This window comes from Maylandia zebra, linkage group LG22, assembly GCF_041146795.1.
Source record: "Maylandia zebra isolate NMK-2024a linkage group LG22, Mzebra_GT3a, whole genome shotgun sequence".
Lineage (NCBI taxonomy): Eukaryota > Metazoa > Chordata > Actinopteri > Cichliformes > Cichlidae > Maylandia > Maylandia zebra.
In genome coordinates this window covers 19,206,374-19,223,818 of record NC_135187.1, presented here as the reverse complement: position 1 = coordinate 19,223,818, position 17,445 = coordinate 19,206,374, and the positions used below count along the sequence as shown (strand labels likewise).

General features: G+C 40.3%; 1 protein-coding gene across 4 annotated transcripts in view; it reads left to right on the top strand.

The window, feature by feature from the left end:
- The window catches only part of LOC101470493 (uncharacterized), a 57,138-nt gene that overhangs the window by 26,137 nt on the left and 13,556 nt on the right, over positions 1 to 17,445 (top strand). For 3 of the 4 annotated variants that reach the window (XM_014410732.4, XM_014410730.4, XM_076879452.1), the window contains exons 8-25: positions 1,828 to 1,885; positions 1,969 to 2,016; positions 2,375 to 2,443; positions 2,663 to 2,802; positions 6,768 to 6,893; positions 6,993 to 7,050; positions 7,151 to 7,219; positions 8,091 to 8,179; positions 8,321 to 8,389; positions 8,492 to 8,513; positions 8,593 to 8,619; positions 8,742 to 8,807; positions 8,893 to 9,032; positions 9,299 to 9,418; positions 10,244 to 10,301; positions 14,569 to 14,613; positions 14,709 to 14,765; positions 15,266 to 15,414. In XM_014410732.4, the coding sequence (XP_014266218.3) occupies positions 1,828 to 1,885; positions 1,969 to 2,016; positions 2,375 to 2,443; positions 2,663 to 2,802; positions 6,768 to 6,893; positions 6,993 to 7,050; positions 7,151 to 7,219; positions 8,091 to 8,179; positions 8,321 to 8,389; positions 8,492 to 8,513; positions 8,593 to 8,619; positions 8,742 to 8,807; positions 8,893 to 9,032; positions 9,299 to 9,418; positions 10,244 to 10,301; positions 14,569 to 14,613; positions 14,709 to 14,765; positions 15,266 to 15,414 (1,410 nt within the window). Of the gene's footprint in view, positions 1 to 1,827; positions 1,886 to 1,968; positions 2,017 to 2,374; positions 2,444 to 2,662; positions 2,803 to 4,780; positions 5,236 to 6,767; positions 6,894 to 6,992; positions 7,051 to 7,150; positions 7,220 to 8,090; positions 8,180 to 8,320; positions 8,390 to 8,491; positions 8,514 to 8,592; positions 8,620 to 8,741; positions 8,808 to 8,892; positions 9,033 to 9,298; positions 9,419 to 10,243; positions 10,302 to 14,568; positions 14,614 to 14,708; positions 14,766 to 15,265; positions 15,415 to 17,445 lie in introns of those variants that run through there. The other variant, XM_014410733.4, reaches the window with a different exon arrangement.

The following is a 17,445-nucleotide window of genomic DNA, read 5'->3' as shown; positions in this document are numbered from 1 at the left end:
CACCAAGCACAGATGGATGACGTATGGAATAAAACAAGTTGGAGGTGAACAGTTTCACCCCTGACTTGTTAAAATTAAATCCATTTGCTTTAAACAGATGCCTGCGTTCCCAAAAAATATTAAAGTTGTCGATAAAATGCACTGAGTGGTCAGCACATGCTGATATAAGCCATTTATTCAGTGTAAACAACCTGCTGAATCTCTCGTCTCCTCCTCTGACCGGCAGTACAGGTCCACTGATGAATACAGCTGCATTCAGAGAGTTTACAGTATTTAATAATCCAGTAAAGTCCCGTTTCAGAACCTCCGACTGTTGTTTGGACACATCGTTTGACCCTGTATGCAGAACAATGTTTGTCACAGTTGGATATTCATCTGCAATTTGAAGAATTCTCTCCTTCAGGTTGTTGACCATATCGTTAGGAAAGCAGAGGACTTTAGTGTTCTTACCGCACATCCTTTGTACATCCTTTACAGCAGAGTCACCCACAATCAGAGTTTCAGGCCTAGCCTTTAGCTTTCCCTGTGGCCTTTCACTTTTCAACAGATTTTCAGACCTTATTTCGCTGCTTTTAGATGGATGGTTGTCCGATATAGATCCAGGGTCCTTTGATAGTGGAGCAAATCTGTTCTGCAGTTTCACATTCAGTTGTTTTGGAGGTTTGTTGTTAACCTTCCTATTCACGGTTGTCCAGTCCTGTTTCCTCCTGTATACAGGGGTAGAAGAGCTTCTCTGTCTCGTAGGAAGTGAAGGCCAGTCGGTTTCAGAGATTTCAGCTCGCTGTGCCCTGCCTGTGATACGTCCTCCCCCTTCCAGGAGACATGATTTATGTCTTGGTTTTGCACCAAGACAGTCTAAGGGGGGATTATCACTTGAGGATTTATAATAATGCACAGAGTCTACTTTCTTGGTCATGTTATCTGTGCTCCTTAGCTGTGTACTAGCTTGCTCATCGCCATTGTTTTGAATCAAAGGCAAGGTTGTTTCATTTCCACACAGTCCATTTACCTCCACGTTTACTTCTAAGCGATGAATTTTTGTCTCCAGTACTGCAATCTTCTGCAGGAGGCTGTGGTAGTCATCTGTGGAGAGGGAAGGCATCTTGTTGCTAGTTAGCCTAGCGGTTAGCACCTTTCCAGGCTATTGAGGCTGCTCGGTGCCCAGACGCTGTAATCAGGCTTCAGCTGTGTCTAGGCCACAGACACACGGAGCGCTGAGGATAAGGTAACCATAAAATGTTGCTGTTTCTGTTAAGAACACTCTAGTCCTAATGATCTACAAGTGTCCAGAAGTTATCGCAGGTAAGCTCACACGGAAAAAAGGGAAAAAATCAGCATAAAAATCAATATAAGAAGCAAAGCATTCAAGAGCAAAGAGATGAAGGAGTATTTCTTCAGCCAATCACATGGCAGTAACTCGGTTCATTTATGCATGTAGACAGAACATATGGTGTGGTTGCTGGTGCCAGACTGGCTAGTTCAGGTGTTTTAAAGCTGCTGATCTGCTGGGATTTTCCCACATGACTGCCTCTAGGGTTTATACAGACTTGTCCAAGAGATTTGCAGTGGCAGGGGGCAAGTTGATACTAACAAGATATGCCTAATAAAGTGTCAGTTGCTGTATATCCAGCACATAACCCTTTTGATTTCTAGTAAAAAAAAAAAAAAAATTAGGGAAATTGGTTTGTTTGTCTATCAGGTGGATCACTCTGTTTTTATCTGGTATACGAAAATATCTTAAGAAATGCAGGCTGATCACAAAAGTGTTTTTATTTTTTATAGCTACTGTTCAGTTCTACAGTTATATTCTGCATTTTCTCTCTGCAGATGCTGCATTTACCTGATCGTCTTATGGAAAAGCTTAAAAGCAGCACCTACTCAGAAGGTATAAGATCGATCCATGTAGTGTTTGTGTGACAGTTTTATTTAGTTTTGCACTGCTGAAAATGATCTGAATCTTCTTTGCAGTGATGCTCACTCTAGGTGAAAATGAGAAGCTTCTCAAGCTGATTCAAGGTTTGTGCACTTTTTTTTTTTCTCACTGATCAATCAAGTTGTGAATTCAGTGTTTTAACATCTGAATAATTAGAATCACAACTGCTGCCATCTGCTGTTTTCAGAGGTGGTTTTTCTCAATAGAAATCATCTTCACCACAAAGTCTGTTTTGTGGCTAGTCTGACACTCTTCATGGTATCGCACATATCATGTTTAAGCCACATTACGTGGTTTGTTTTCATATTATGACTCAAAGCTTTGTCATTTATCTTGTTGTGGCACCTTTATTTACCAAATATATATCTGTTCACATTTACTCTTTATTACTGTCTTTCAGTCAGTGTTTAATCACTTGAATCTAATCATTTTCCCTCTTAGCTTTCAAGCCAGGGAAGATGACGATCCTGGCTTACCAGAAAGACAGCAACAGGAAACATCCGCTTCTTGGTCAGTAACAACCACCAAAATAACAAAGCCATATTTGTTTTCAAATAAACTCATTCATTCATTTGCTCAAGTAAAAGAATGCTCTTTTTTTTTTTTTTTTGGAGCACTTCAACAGCATGATTAACAATCTCTTTTTTCGTCCTTGACATACCAGCGAGGCAGAGTTTGACAAACTGGTTCCCTCTCCTCTAAACTATCTGTGTCATCGTGATCTTACAGGCATGCAGCACCTCGTCGAGTGCGTTTGTGTCGGAGCAGATGAGAAGAAGCATTACCTCTGCACGCTCTGCGGCCTAACAGTCGGCGCCCACGTGATCATCAAACACGTCCTGAGCTTTGACCACATCTTTTGGTATTTTGTAAGTAGCAGTGGCATCAAAGACCATATTAATTAAGTTAATTGCTTGAGATGAGTTGTAACTTAGAGGATTTCAAATTGTACAGTTTGAGAGTTCAGCTGAGTTGTTTAGAAGGCAATCAGATGATTTGAAGTAGTCGGGCTGATGTAATGGGAAGTTAAGATTTGAGATATGAGTGGATGCGTCATCATGCAGACTTTCAAACTCTTCATCTTCAAATTAAACTACAAGACTAACTCACACTGAGCTCACACTCCTCACCTATCTCTAGCCCAAATCCTTCAAAGAGCAGCTGTCCTTGTCGCCTTTTTATTGACAACTGTTACAATACACATCACAGCAAAAGCACCCCCCCTTGGTTACAAAGACAAGGTACTGTGTGTGTGCGTGTGTCTCTGTGTGCGTGACTTCCTGCTCACCAAAAGGATCATAAAAGCAGGAATTAACATCAAACAGAATCTTCACAAGGGATGTGCTTGTGATAAAGCCTCCCCCAGCATGGAGTGGCTGGAGAGGTGGTCAGAGACAAAGGAATGTCTTGATCCTATAGATTGAACTATATCTTTACAAATTTAAGAAACACAATGACACATTCAACAATTAGACTTAACATAAGGGATCACTACAGGTTTTCGCTTTGGCAGCGGTTGTCCTTCTCTCATGGATTGGCTGGAGCTTTCTTTTGGCGCCTTCCCAGCTTTGACAAAAGTCCAGCTGGGATAACCACATTTACTCAGGGCCTTCTTGGTGTGAGGTTCCTCTTCTTCCCTGGCCACTGTGTCTATGGGGATGGTGTTCGCTCTATGTTGTAACATCCTAATGACACCCAGTTTATGTTCCAGTGGATGATGAGTGTCAAACCTTAAATGCTGATCTGTATGTGTAGGTTTACGGTACACATCAGCTTTTAGAGGTCCCCCATTACTGATGGAAATCTCACAGCCTAAGAAGGCTAACCTGCCACTTTTCATATCCTCCCTGGTGAATTTGATGTGTCGATCCACCGAGTTAATGTGATCCGTGAAATGTGGTACGTCCTGAGATTTGATTTTCACCCAGGTGTCATCCACATACCTGTTTCTGCCTGTAGAACTGACACTTGTATGTGAAGTAGGTGGAATTAAGACCGTTCTAAAAGGAAACACACTTGGTTTGTGAATGGTACTCATGGCCATTGATCAGTGGGCTTTGATCAGTGGTTGTTGATCAATGGTTGTGAGAATTTGCATAATTATTGATGAAAAAACTGACCTCCCAGCCCATTGTTCCTTCAGTGGGCTGGCTTCAGTCATTGTGCAAATGTACTGTTTATAAGATTGGGGAAACCTGCAGTCAGCTGAGACTGAAGAAGTCACTTGGATAAGTGACGAAACGTTTCTTCCTCTGAAAACGCTACGTCCAGATGAACAGAATCAACCTTTGGTGATTTACTTACCTGGATGATTGAGCATGCATCAAGAAATTGAATTTGTGATACCACTGGAAAAACAAAGATCCATCTGTGGGGTGGGTGATGACAGTATTTATTTATTTATTTACAATTTTACGTCAAGCAAATACGATTCTTTGATTCAGCTCCTGGACCTAATTGTGGTACGCTTGAACATCACTGCTAGACTCTTTCAGTCAGTCAGCAAAATGATCAATAGATATAAATTTATTAATAAAAGAAATTAAGCACACTTTTTCCACCTCAGAAGTCAATAATACCCTTTTCATCAGAAAGATCTTCTTGCGACTGCTTCGCGGTAGTGTCAACCACTTTGGCACCAGTTTGCTTGAGATTGAAATCTAGGCTTTGATTTCAGATTTTATTTATGTTTGGTTCACTCCCTCCACCCACCAAAGTCACTCTGTGTCCCTCTGTGACATCACTTCAAACGACTTCCTGTTTTATTTTGTAAATTCCTTACCCTTTGTGTCTACATATGGTTACTCCTGCTTTTGTATCTTTCACACATGTGGTTGATTATCCAATCAGCCCCCCCTGTGTATAAGTTTCTTGATTTGCCCATCTCATTTGCTAGATTGTTTGTGTATGATTCAGTACTCAAACTTTCCAGCCATTCCTGGTTCAGATTTTTTTCTTTGTGTGTTCCTGTTTGGTGTTGGTTTTCTTTGGGGATTACTTGTTTTCACCTGTTGTGTTTTGTTTTCCCTTTTGGCTCTCTTGCTATGTTTTACTTGACCAAGTGGTTTTTGTATCAGCTTTCTGAAAGAGAAGCTCGCTTTTTGTTAAGTTCCTTTTGGAATTGCATGTGGATCGTCTGTTTGAACTGAGCTGGTCACAGAACAATTTGGCAAACAATGGATACAGCGGACCGTGGATTGCTCCTGCAGAGAGCCGAGAAGGTGCTGTCTTCAAGGAGAAGTCTCTTCTCCAGCATTAACATCCCTGAAGAGATTCAACGCAAACTGAAGCCCACTGTATTGGTAATTTTTTCTAAGCTCAGGTTTTTAGAATACCCGCATGTGACAGATGGGTGCCTTTTGTGCTCGTTTTGGAATATTCCAGTGACTTTTGAAGCCAACGATGGTCTCCTTTCCAGTCAAGCCCCGAGCCTCCAGTTTGTTGGTTCCAGCCTGCTAGCTTCCTTTTTATGAGCTTGCAAAGAATCTTTCAGCTTCCCTTCATAATTCCCAGGAATCCCCTATATGGGGAATGCTTCCACTACTATTTGCATCAAACCTTCCAAAAAGATTCTGTCCCTTTGGATCTCAACACTCTCTCTTCCTAAATCCTCCCTTCCTTTGTGTCCCTTCCAACTTTCACCTGTCCTCAGCATCATTGGAGCAAAACTGATGGCAGGTGTCGTCTCACATGGCCAGCCGCCTTCTGGCTCCAGAGGGTGATATGGTCCATGACCTCCGTTTAGAGGAGCATCTTCAGGCAGATTTCAAGCATTTGCCTGTCCTGTGTCCAGAGGATTCGTCTTTGCCTTCCAGCTCTGCCTCTCAGCCCAGCTGCACTCGACTCACCAGACCGTTCCACAACAGTCTCTTATCTTTGAGACACTTCTTAGAGCGTTTACATCTGCCACATGCCCAGCCCTGAGGCAGAGGCAGTCCATTGTATTTTTACCACGTTTTCAGTTTTATAGTTCACGAGGTTCCTCTGCTTTAAACGACTTACTGTTACTATGATGGGTAACCAACTCTGTCTTTGATTTGTCTGTTTGCCTGCGTTCACTGGTAAACCTATAGTTTATACTTAAAGTGTACTTGCTTTTTAAAACGAAGGCTTTTCCCAGCATACTTCCTTTACAAATCAAATGTGCAGTCGTCTCTTTCTGATGTAGATACAAGGACTGTGAGTTGCTTTTAGCAATGAAATTTGGAGGTTTTGTATCGGTTGATCTGCTCTTGTGGCAGCCAGTTGATGAAAAGTGGGTTAAAAGCCTCAGGCCAATCTGAATGACTTCACTGTCAGTAGAAAGATTTACAAGACAGAGTGGTGGGGAAGTGAGTGCTGCGTAACAAAGTTCATTGGTTTGAATCTCTGGTTGGCTGGGTGGTAGGGAGTTTCCTTTTTTCTGTGCCTGCGTGCACTGTCAAAGGACATGCCGGTTTGGTTATTTATTGTTTGACAGTTTGAGTATATCAGCTCTGTGCTGGGCTCATGCTCATGACCTGTGTGTGTGTGTGTGTGTGTGTGTGTGTGTGTGTGTGTGTGTGTGTGTGGTCATTTTAATATCTATCGCGCTAACTTGCTTGAATTACTGCATCTAGGTTAATGTGATTTTCACAGAACAGCCATTATTTTCTTGTGCAGATAAAATGGGAAAGTTATTTCCATTTCGATTGAGTGTACTTTTTTTTTTTTTTTTTTTCTTCCCCCATATGAATGTACCTGTGGTGCTCTGTCATTCCTGCGACTCTGTAACGATATGTAAGAACAGCCATGTTTGGCCTTCATTGTAGAAAGGTGGGGAGTAATATGTAAATTACTTTGAATGTCTTTGCAGAAAGTGTGGCATCCCTCTACATTGTTGTCAAAAGAGTGCTACTCGCTGTACAATCCCTCCTTTGAATCCATGATGCTTGACTTGGCAAAGCAGGCGGAGAAGATTCATGGAAAAAATGATTTGAAAGTATGTATATGTGAGGTTTCTATTCAGGCTTTTAAGATGATTGGAGGTGTTAATTTTTCTTAATGTGAAAATACAATTTTATTTATTTTGTTGCTGTAGCAAGTGAGCCTGGAGCCCGCTGAATTCAAGTCCGTAAACTTTAAAAGCTACACAGAAGGTGGGTGTCTAATTTTAAACCTTGGTTTAGGATTTATTCATCTGCACAAACTGGCTTTTTAGTGCAGTGTAGAGTAATGTTGTGCCAATTGATCTTGTAGCTTTGACGACCCTGGAATATATCAAGAAGTGCAGCTTGAAACCAGCCATCAAACCAGGGGAGAAGCTGGGTAATGTATCAGGGAGTCTTATGCTATCAGACTTGAGTAACTGCTGTGTTCAGCACAGCTATGTCAAACTTGGAGATGTTCAAATTGAAGTAAAAGTATATTTTGTTACTGTACATGTGTAGAGTTTTCAGCTACCTGTAGCCAATATGACTATTTGTAATTTTACTCTATATATTCTATCTGAATGCTGTATACTCTGTATCAGTAGGAAAATGAGAGCAAATCTGTGACAGAAAAGCATTTTTTTACCAATAATGCTGAATGCTGTCACTTTGCAACAACACAATTTACAGCTGAATATCTAGCAGGGAAGACTTTTCCCAAGCATACCAGCTGTAACAAGTTCCTCTTATTCCAGTACCACGTTCAAATCCAGTGAGCTCCAGAAAGCGCCCTGTTCGTTCACAAGTGTTCATATGTTTGATTGCATGGCTAATCAGTTGATCTGATACAGCTGTGGCAATGCAACTGAAAACACCTGAATTTGATGACAGGTCTGTCCCAATACTCTGGTCTATGCAGTGCATCTGTACTTCTAATTAAGTGAAAACTGGTTATAGTTAAGAACATAAACCACACAGTTGGCTCACCGAGACTATATCGGCACCAATCGAGCTGCCACACCGCTTCACCTAAATGTGGGCCACAGACACACACTAAGGTGGACACGTGTGTAAAATGGCAGCATAATAAGTTAGTATAATAAACTGACACACTGTCTAAAGAAGACAAAATTTAGGACCTGCCAAAAATTCACCAAAACAAAATAAGTTCATTAAAGAAATCAGTTGACAGAAAATCCATGTTTTTATGTCCTTTAAAAAAACTGTTTTGAAGGTTTTAATGTCATTACAATACTTTCTCTTTTCAGAGTATCATGCTGTCAAAAATGAGTCGGCCCCTGCAAGCGAACCTTCAGAGCTGCGCGCATACTACCCAAGATGTAAACTGCTGTGTCAGGTGATAATTTGTCCTTAATAGCCTTTATGTTGCTGCTGTACCGCTGGCTGCTTTTTTTTTTTTTTTTTAAATAAAAAAATTAAATTTCCAATGCACCGACTGTCTGGACAGTCTTGTTTCACATCTGTCTCTTTGCAACAGGACTGCGGTCTGATGTTGAAAAACATATCTCAATATCTCAATCATCTGTCAAATCCAAGACACAGGGAGGTACAGTGACTGTTTTGATTTTCTTAGTGTTTTTTGTTTTTTTTTTTTTTTGAGATTTGCTAATTAAACGTGTAGTAAAAACTCTGTTTTGATCTTCTCCAGATGTTGTGGAAACTCTTTGAAGGTACTTTTCTTTTTCATGTTTTGTGTAATAAGAGTTCAAATTAGATCTTAACTTTTTTCTTTTCTTCTTCTTACAACAGAAGGAATTGAAGGCTATGAGAAAAAAGGTACACATACGTATTTGATTTGCTATCACGGAACTCATTATTTTCACATATTTGTATAGTTGTATTTTAGAAAAGTCACAGATGGCCTTCTGCTGTTGCTCAATTCATTCTCTTTATCACAGCTCACTTTTTCCTTCACTTACACTTGTATGTCATGGAGTGCTTCAAGAAAAAACAGCCAGCCATTGGTAAGTTTGCTCGCTGTGTTTTCATACGGTAGATTTGAAAAATGTTTGATATAATTTTGTTTTTTGGTTTCTGTTTTTCTTTTAGGTACAACCTTGATTGTGTCCTGCATTACCACAGAAGTTGATGCAGAGCCTTTTTACATATGCTTTGCTTGTCAGGAGTGTGTCTGTCAGTCCTTGATTGAGCCACACTTAAACTCCCGAAAACATGTTGTGCACACACTGGTGAGGTTTTAAGTTATTATTTACTGCATTGATTAGTATAAGCGACAGTGATGTAGCTGAAATTATATTTTTATTTGGGCTGTTGCTTCAGTGTACTGATATCACAAGTATCACATTAATTCCTACATTTAGTTCATAGCTTTCCTTACAAAATCAAGAAATTAGGGGCAGCTCACGCCCCTGATCGCACAGTACTCTATATTACATAGACGGGCTCTGATGAAACATACAGTTTGTAATGAGCGACTCTTGTCTTCTACTCTTAGCTGTTTGAGAATCCCTGGCGGCTGCCTTTCGGCTGGGAGAATCTGCAGGATGATCAAACACTAAAGGCAAAGGCGTGGGAGGAAGAGATTGAGGCAAGACCAAAGGAGGTGGTTCTGAAGGTAAAATGCAAATTAATGAACCAAGGGGGCTCAGCTCTTTTTATAAATCCAGAAATTAAAACTGAACTAACATTCACTTTATGTGAATGAAGATGATAGGTTTGTAGCTTGAACCTATTCGTTGGAACGTTGAAGACAATATAATTACACAGCAAAGCAAGACACGAAGTAGGCAAAGTTCTTCATGTTTCTCGTGCACGGGAGAGAACCAGACAAACGCCGTTCCTTTGCTTGACCCCAGTTGCTCTCGTCCGCTCCCCCGTAACACTGCTCTTTTATTGAGGTTACATGAATATGCATAGGTTCATTAACATACGACGTGTACACACACACAAAGAGTACCTTGCCTGTGTGTGTTGGGGGGGGTCAGAGTGTGACCCCATAAATGACTTCCCTAAACCTGCTGGTCTGGAAGTCCAGCAGTTCATCTAAACAAAAGGCACTTAGCCTAAAACAGATATAGCCACGTTTATTCTACCATAAAACAATAAGAGAAGGTACGACCTCTCCCATGCTCCCAGAGTGCTCTCTAATGCACACAAAGTCTTTGCAGACTATCAAGGATCAAACCTCTACCAATCTACAACTAATTATAAAACTCTAAGCATATATAAGTAGATATTTCTAAGCATAAATGACAATCAACAATACAAAACCTAACAGAAGATGTTTCAAAATTAAAGCAGGAAAATCCCAAATTTTTAAAAACACCCGTTAATGTAAGGGGAATCATTTCCTGCTGACTCTATCATTAAATTTTTCTGTTTTTGTTTGTTTGTTTGTTTTTAAAATATATTATATTACAATGTAATCTTTGTTTCCCAGGTTCTTGATATGCCATGGTCAGTATTTTACAGGCTCAGCCCTCCTACTTTTGGAAAAGGTAAGAACTATAACTATATATTTTTTTATATATATACAGACAGCTTTAGTTTAATGCAAGGCATTGTAATAAAGTAGAAAAAGGTTCTATTCACACAAACAATACTGAACCTCAGAGCAACACTATGACCATTGTGCAGTTTTGTGTTCTGTTGATTATTTAAACCAGGTTGGTTTTTGTTTTTTTTCAGGTTCTTTGATTAAAACAAAGAAAAATGATCTGTTCAGGAATGAGCATGTTAACAGAACTATATTAAATGACCTTTTTTGGGGGGAGGAGGGGGTCAGAAAGGAGGCAGTGGCTCCATACAGGGAGTGCAGAATTATTAGGCAAGTTGTATTTTTGAGGAATAATTTTATTATTGAACAACAACCATGTTCTCAATGAACCCAAAAAACTCATTAATATCAAAGCTGAATGTTTGTGGAAGTAGTTTTTAGTTTCAGCTATTTTAGGGGGATATCTGTGTGTGCAGGTGACTATTACTGTGCATAATTATTAGGCAACTTAGTTAACAAAAAACAAATATATACCCATTTCAATTACTTATTTTTACCAGTGAAACCAATATAACATCTCCACATTCACAAATATACATTTCTGACATTCAAAAACAAAACCAAAACAAATCAGCGACCAATATAGCCACCTTTCTTTGCAAGGACACTCAAAAGCCTGCCATCCATGGATTCTGTCAGTGTTTTGATCTGTTCACCATCAACATTGCGTGCAGCAGCAACCACAGCCTCCCAGACACTGTTCAGAGAGGTGTACTGTTTTCCCTCCTTGTAAATCTCACATTTGATGATGGACCACAGGTTCTCAATGGGGTTCAGATCAGGTGAACAAGGTGGCCATGTCATTAGTTTTTCTTCTTTTATACCCTTTCTTGCCAGCCACGCTGTGGAGTACTTGGACGCGTGTGATGGAGCATTGTCCTGCATGAAAATCATGTTTTTCTTGAAGGATGCAGACTTCTTCCTGTACCACTGCTTGAAGAAGGTGTCTTCCAGAAACTGGCAGTAGGACTGGGAGTTGAGCTTGACTCCATCCTCAACCCGAAAAGGCCCCACAAGCTCATCTTTATGATACCAGCCCAAACCAGTACTCCACCTCCACCTTGCTGGCGTCTGAGTCGGACTGGAGCTCTCTGCCCTTTACCAATCCAGCCACGGGCCCATCCATCTGGCCCACCAAGACTCACTCTCATTTCATCAGTCCATAAAACCTTAGAAAAACCAGTCTTGAGATATTTCTTGGCCCAGTCTTGACGTTTCAGCTTGTGTGTCTTGTTCAGTGGTGGTCGTCTTTCAGCCTTTCTTACCTTGGCCATGTCTCTGAGTATATTGCACACCTTGTGCTTTTGGGCACTCCAGTGATGTTGCAGCTCTGAAATATGGCCAAACTGGTGGCAAGTGGCATCTTGGCAGCTGCACGCTTGACTTTTCTCAGTTCATGGGCAGTTATTTTGCGCCTTGGTTTTTCCACACGCCTCTTGCGACCCTGTTGACTATTTTGAATGAAACGCTTGATTGTTCGATGATCACGCTTCAGAAGCTTTGCAATTTTGAGACTGCTGCATCCCTCTGCAAGATATCTCACTATTTTTGACTTTTCTGAACCTGTCAAGTCCTTCTTTTGACCCATTTTGCCAAAGGAAAGGACGTTGCCTAATAATTATGCACACCTGATATAGGGTGTTGATGTCATTAGACCACACCCCTTCTCATTACAGAGATGCACATCACCTAATATGCTTAATTGGTAGTAGGCTTTCGAGCCTATACAGCTTGGAGTAAGACAGCATGCATGAAGAGGATGATGTGGACAAAATACTCATTTGCCTAATAATTCTGCACTCCCTGTAGTGTAGTGGTTAACACATAAGATCCTTGGTTTGTCCATCCCAGTCAGGAAGACCATCTAGTGTGCAAAATCAAAATTTGCAGATCCATCTCCAGACAATGAAAGACTTCAATTTTTTTTTTTAATTATTTATTCACAGATAGGTCTGAACCAGAACCATATATTGAGCATGCAAACGTGCCCAAAGCTGGAAGTTCTTTATATGGCCGTCAGTATGTGTGTTCAGGGCTGTGCCTATGCTGTGTGTCTGTGTGCTCATGTCTGTATGAAGTTGTATGTGTACATAGGGATGTGTTTAGCTAGTGTAGTAGGTGAAAGGAAAAATCATCAAGAAAATGGTGTGGGAATTAAATTAGGAAAGGCACAAAAGTATTCATGTGAGGTCTCAGTTATGTCGAAGTAAAAACCAAACTTCCAAAACATTTGTTCTCAGACTTGAAAAATGAGACGGCGTCGTTGTCGAGATCCAAGTTAGAGATAAAAGACTAAAGTAACGTTTATATGGTATGAAGGTGCCGAAGAATGCAGTAGTACCAATGAAAAGGGTTTGGAACCACCAGCAGTCTTTTAAGACATGGCTGTCCAGCCAAACTGACTGCCTGCTGCACATTCTTTCAGTTATTCATTACTTATTCTGATGTTGTGTGATCCATGTGTTAAGAAGAACTTTGTTAGCTAAATGATTTGAGCAAGACCATATCTGTCAAACTGGGGGGGGGGAAAATGATTTGGGCTTGACCAAAAATAAGTACTCTGCTCTGAAAAACAACTCCTTATACGGAGATTACAAAACTTGTGTTTTAACCTAAGACTCAAGAAGGAGATTTTATGACTGAAAACATGATGAAAACTGTGCCAAATAAGACCTGAATATAATGGGGGCGACAAAGCAGGAGTGTTTATTTGTACACTGGGGTGGGCATGGAAGAGTTCATTTCTGTAAGAGACTTTTTTTTTTTTTTTTTTTGGTAAAAGACCACTTTTGCCAAAGCGCCCACTCAAAGTTTGCCACAAACTACCTGAATATTTCAGAGCATGAGAAGCAAAAAAAAAAAAACAGTATTTGGCCAAAGTGGGAAACGTGCATCAAGGATTGCTACAGATGTGCATAGCTTTGGCAGTTCTTAATGAAAACCTTTTCTGCTCAGGATCTCGGCCTGAGCAGTTAAATGCTTCAGCAAAAAAAACTTGCCATAGAGAATCAGGCAAACCGAACAAAGGTGTGCCACATTTGGTAGATTGATGCTGCCAGATAAATTTTACTCAAGTATAAAGTGAATAAGTACTGAATAAATATGTAAATTTCACATTGGGTTTAAAATTTTGTAAATCATGCAAAATACACCAAACAGTTGTGGAGTATGAGTGTCCTTCCTACATAAGTATGCAATTCAATGCTTATAGAAAGAGGTGCTTTTAGCTCCTCCCTGGGAGTGGGGTGGATCCATATTTGATTTGGTATGCTGGGTACCCATCCTGACACAACCCTCCCATTTATCTGAGCTTGGCGCTCATGGCCCACACAGGCTGGGTTTGTTTGTATCTCTGCTCAGTCTCACCCTGGGGTGACCTTTCGTGCATAAGGCGACTGTGCTAACCACTACATGCTCACATTGCACTGTTGCTAGTGATTCATGGTTAACATCCTGTTTTTGGTCTGTGGTAACTTTGAGCAATACCCTTTTTTTTAATTTTTTTTTTTTTTATATTAACTGAGTTGCTAAGCTGTACTTGGCTATAGTGATTGAATAACAGGAAGAGACCAGAGATGCTGAGCAGTCCGTTCTAATATCAAAAATAGTGCACATGGTGTGTCTATTACAGCGGTCCCCAACCCCCGGGCCGGTCCGTGAGTCATTTGGGACCGGGCCGCGAGAGTTGAGACTGGGGTGTGAAATGTATGGTTTTCAGGGTTTTTATCGTTTTTTTTGTTTGTTTTCTTAGCGTTATTTCGTTAACTCTGTTTTCCTGGGTCTTTTCACGTGTGTTATGAATAAGTCTTCTTTTTTCGGTACCGGTACTAGTTTTATTTTGTTGTATTTATCCACGACTCCTTAAAGGACGGTCCGTCAGGCACAAACCGGTCCGTGGCGCAAAAGGTTGGGGACCGCTGGTCTATTAGAAGCAAACAAGTGGGGGCTTTTGTGTACCCTGCTGCTGTGCCTGCACACTTTTATTTTTGTTTTATATTTGCCAGACATTCTGTGCTTGTTGATGAGGGAAATGTTAATACATTTTTTTAAATTTTTTTTTTTTTTTTAAAAGATGAATCTGAAACTTGAACATGTAGAAATGTTTACGTGTTTGATAAAATTCTGTATGCACCCTGTAGTGAACATTGCTATTAGGGGGGGGATTAAAACGAAAAAACAAGATTTAAAAAATTTTGTTTTGACTGCAGTACTGGAGGGACTTGAACAACAGCACAAGGTCTTGAAGAATGAAGGTTAGTGATAAGTTGGTTTTGATTTTTGTTTTTTAAATTGAAACTTTTTTTCTTTAAATAATGATTTTTGGTTGTTTTTGTTTATGCCTCTGCAGTTCCACCTTGTCAAACATATAGCAAACTCCAAGGAAATGAATCATTTCCTCTACTTGGTAAGTACTACTAGAATAAGACTGTCAAGGTCTCTATTAAAATATTCTTATTATGACTCAGAAGAGAGTGAATATCACCAATTCTGTATCCCACTGTAATGATGCTGGTTGAGTTGAGGAAGGAGATGATAAAGAGAGTAATTCCAAGAAAGTCTGAGATATTTATTTCACACACAGGCTGACATCTCCCATTCTACAGTGCAACAAAAGATTTCCTCGCTCCCATCCATACTTATATTCATAGTGATCCGCACACGTGTTTGCCCTAAAGAGGGGATCTGATGGCGTCTGTCTCCCCCAAACATGCTGGCACTATAACAGAAACGGCTAAAAAAATAAAATAATTTGAGACTTGGGTTTGGTTAATGTTTTGTTTTTGTGCTTGGGTATTTTGTTCTGAAGCCCTTTGGGATGTTTATCTCTAAAGGTGCTATAGAAATAAATTTTTACTCAGATTGTAACTGCTGTTTTCATTCTTCCTTTTAATCTCTTCATTGCAGGCATCGAGTTCATCGTGATGTATGATTTATATGTCAAAGAACCCAATTCCCCAGAAGCACATTTTCTGTGTTTGCTCTGTGAGAGGAGGCTGTCAGAGCACGAATGCTACGACCATGCATTCAGCCGTGAACATGTGGCAAAATTCCTGGTGAATATCTTCTTTTTATTTTGAATATCCAAGTTCTCTTCTTTTGCAAAAATCCCAAGTAGATCAGCAGTTTCTGAAATACTCAGAACAGCCCATCTGGCAGTGGCACCAGTAACCAACTTTAATCACTTTCCTTCTCCATTCACATGCTCTGAACTTCAGCAGGCCCACTTACCCATGTCTGCATGCATCGATGCATGATACTGATTTGGATATTGGATACAAAGGAGTAAAGTGTGTACCGTGGAAGAGTGACTTGTATATTTTTGGTAAACTCTAAATTTAAACAGGAGGAACTTAGGACCCTGGGGGAAAGTATTGACTCCATGTCAACTTAATTTAATCACTTTAGGTTTTATTTCTATTTAATTTCTATTTAACACTTAAACAACTGCCAAAAAGACACCACTAACAGATAATTTATTTAAATAAGTGCAAGCAGCAGCAGTTTTGTTTTTTTGTTGTTTTTTTTCCTTTTCCAGGTGAGTGTACAATAATCTTTAGTTTAATTTGTTAGCTACCAGGCATATTAGCCACAGTAACATTATCCTGTTAAGCTAGTCAGTAGTTATTAATTCAACAGATGGAAAGAACGTGATTATGTAATTATGGGACAGCTCTGTATCGAGTTACTGGTTTCAGTAAATTCAATAAAATTAGGGTAAAAGTAATTTTAATATTTTCTAAAAAAAGTAATTCTGCATTACATTTATTTTTTAACTTGTAAACATTGTTTCCGCTGATAAAATGTCATTACTAAGTCAATCTTCAGAACAGGTGGTGGTCGCCACCCGCCCCACTTTTTTTGGGCTTTTGTTTTAAATGGCTTTAAAATGTGGACTATTTTAAAGTCATCCCAAAAATGTTTTGATGGTCAATCTCAGCAGAGTTTGAGATTTGGAAACCCCAAACTTTGAGGTAGAGAACTGATAATTTGTTTAAACTACACTTGTCAAAATTATCCCTAATTTATTTTAAAGGGTGCAAAAAATCCCACAGGATGGCAAAGGGGATTTTTTTTTTTTTCTTTTTTCAATACAAGTTCACTAAACTGAAAAGGCTAGACAAAAAGCACCTCCAAATTATTGAAGCTCTACCAAGGTCGCTGAATCAGTGACTCCCTAATGCTGGGCAGACACTGTGCGATTTTTGGCCCATTTTGAGCCGATTTTTCAGTTGTGCGACCGTTTTGGTGATCGGCCCGATTTTGGCCTTCATCGTGCATCCTGTAGTATACGTGGGGTAACGAGAAGCGATTAACACCTCACGACCAGCTCCCGTTCATCAACCGTCGTGAGCTCCTGCTCAAACTGTACGATTGACTCGCAGGGGTTAGAAGTTCATAGGTCACGTAGTGAGGGTGTCACTGCAGCTTCTCACACTGCTCACGCGCAAACATATAAAAGTCGGTGAAAAAGACGGAGTAGCACGGCAGTGCAGCGTGTGATCTGGACACAACCGATGGAGGCACTTTTAGAACTTTGGAAAGCTCATCCGAGCCCTTTCGATGTGGCCTCAAAAAATTATCACGGCCACAACAACCGTGAAAATAGTTGGATTTACAATGCTGCTCAATCACAGCTGCCTGATCAATGTTTTAAATTAGCAATTTAGCAAAGTTGATGGTGGTGGTGTGTGAGTGAAAGACAGAGGGAGAGCAAGCGACAGAATTTCTGTTATAACCTTCAGTTTATGGATGCACAGTTTGAGCACTCAGGTCGCATCAGAGCATCGGGCCGTATAGTGTGAGACCCTGCATCGTGACCTACGAACTTCTAACCCCTGCGAGTCAATCGTACAGTTTGAGCAGGAGCTGAATCGCACGACTGAAAAAAATCGCACAGTGTCTGCCCTGCATTACCCTGCCAGGAATTCAGAAATTCTAGTACTTTCCAGCTCTCCCTATATGGTTCCAGCTCTATCTCCTACGAGGCCCCTTGGCACTGTGTATCCCAAGCCAATTATCCCATCTGCCTGCTATCAGAGAAACTTGAGGGTGCATGTGGTCTCAATCTCTCACTTCAGTTAGAG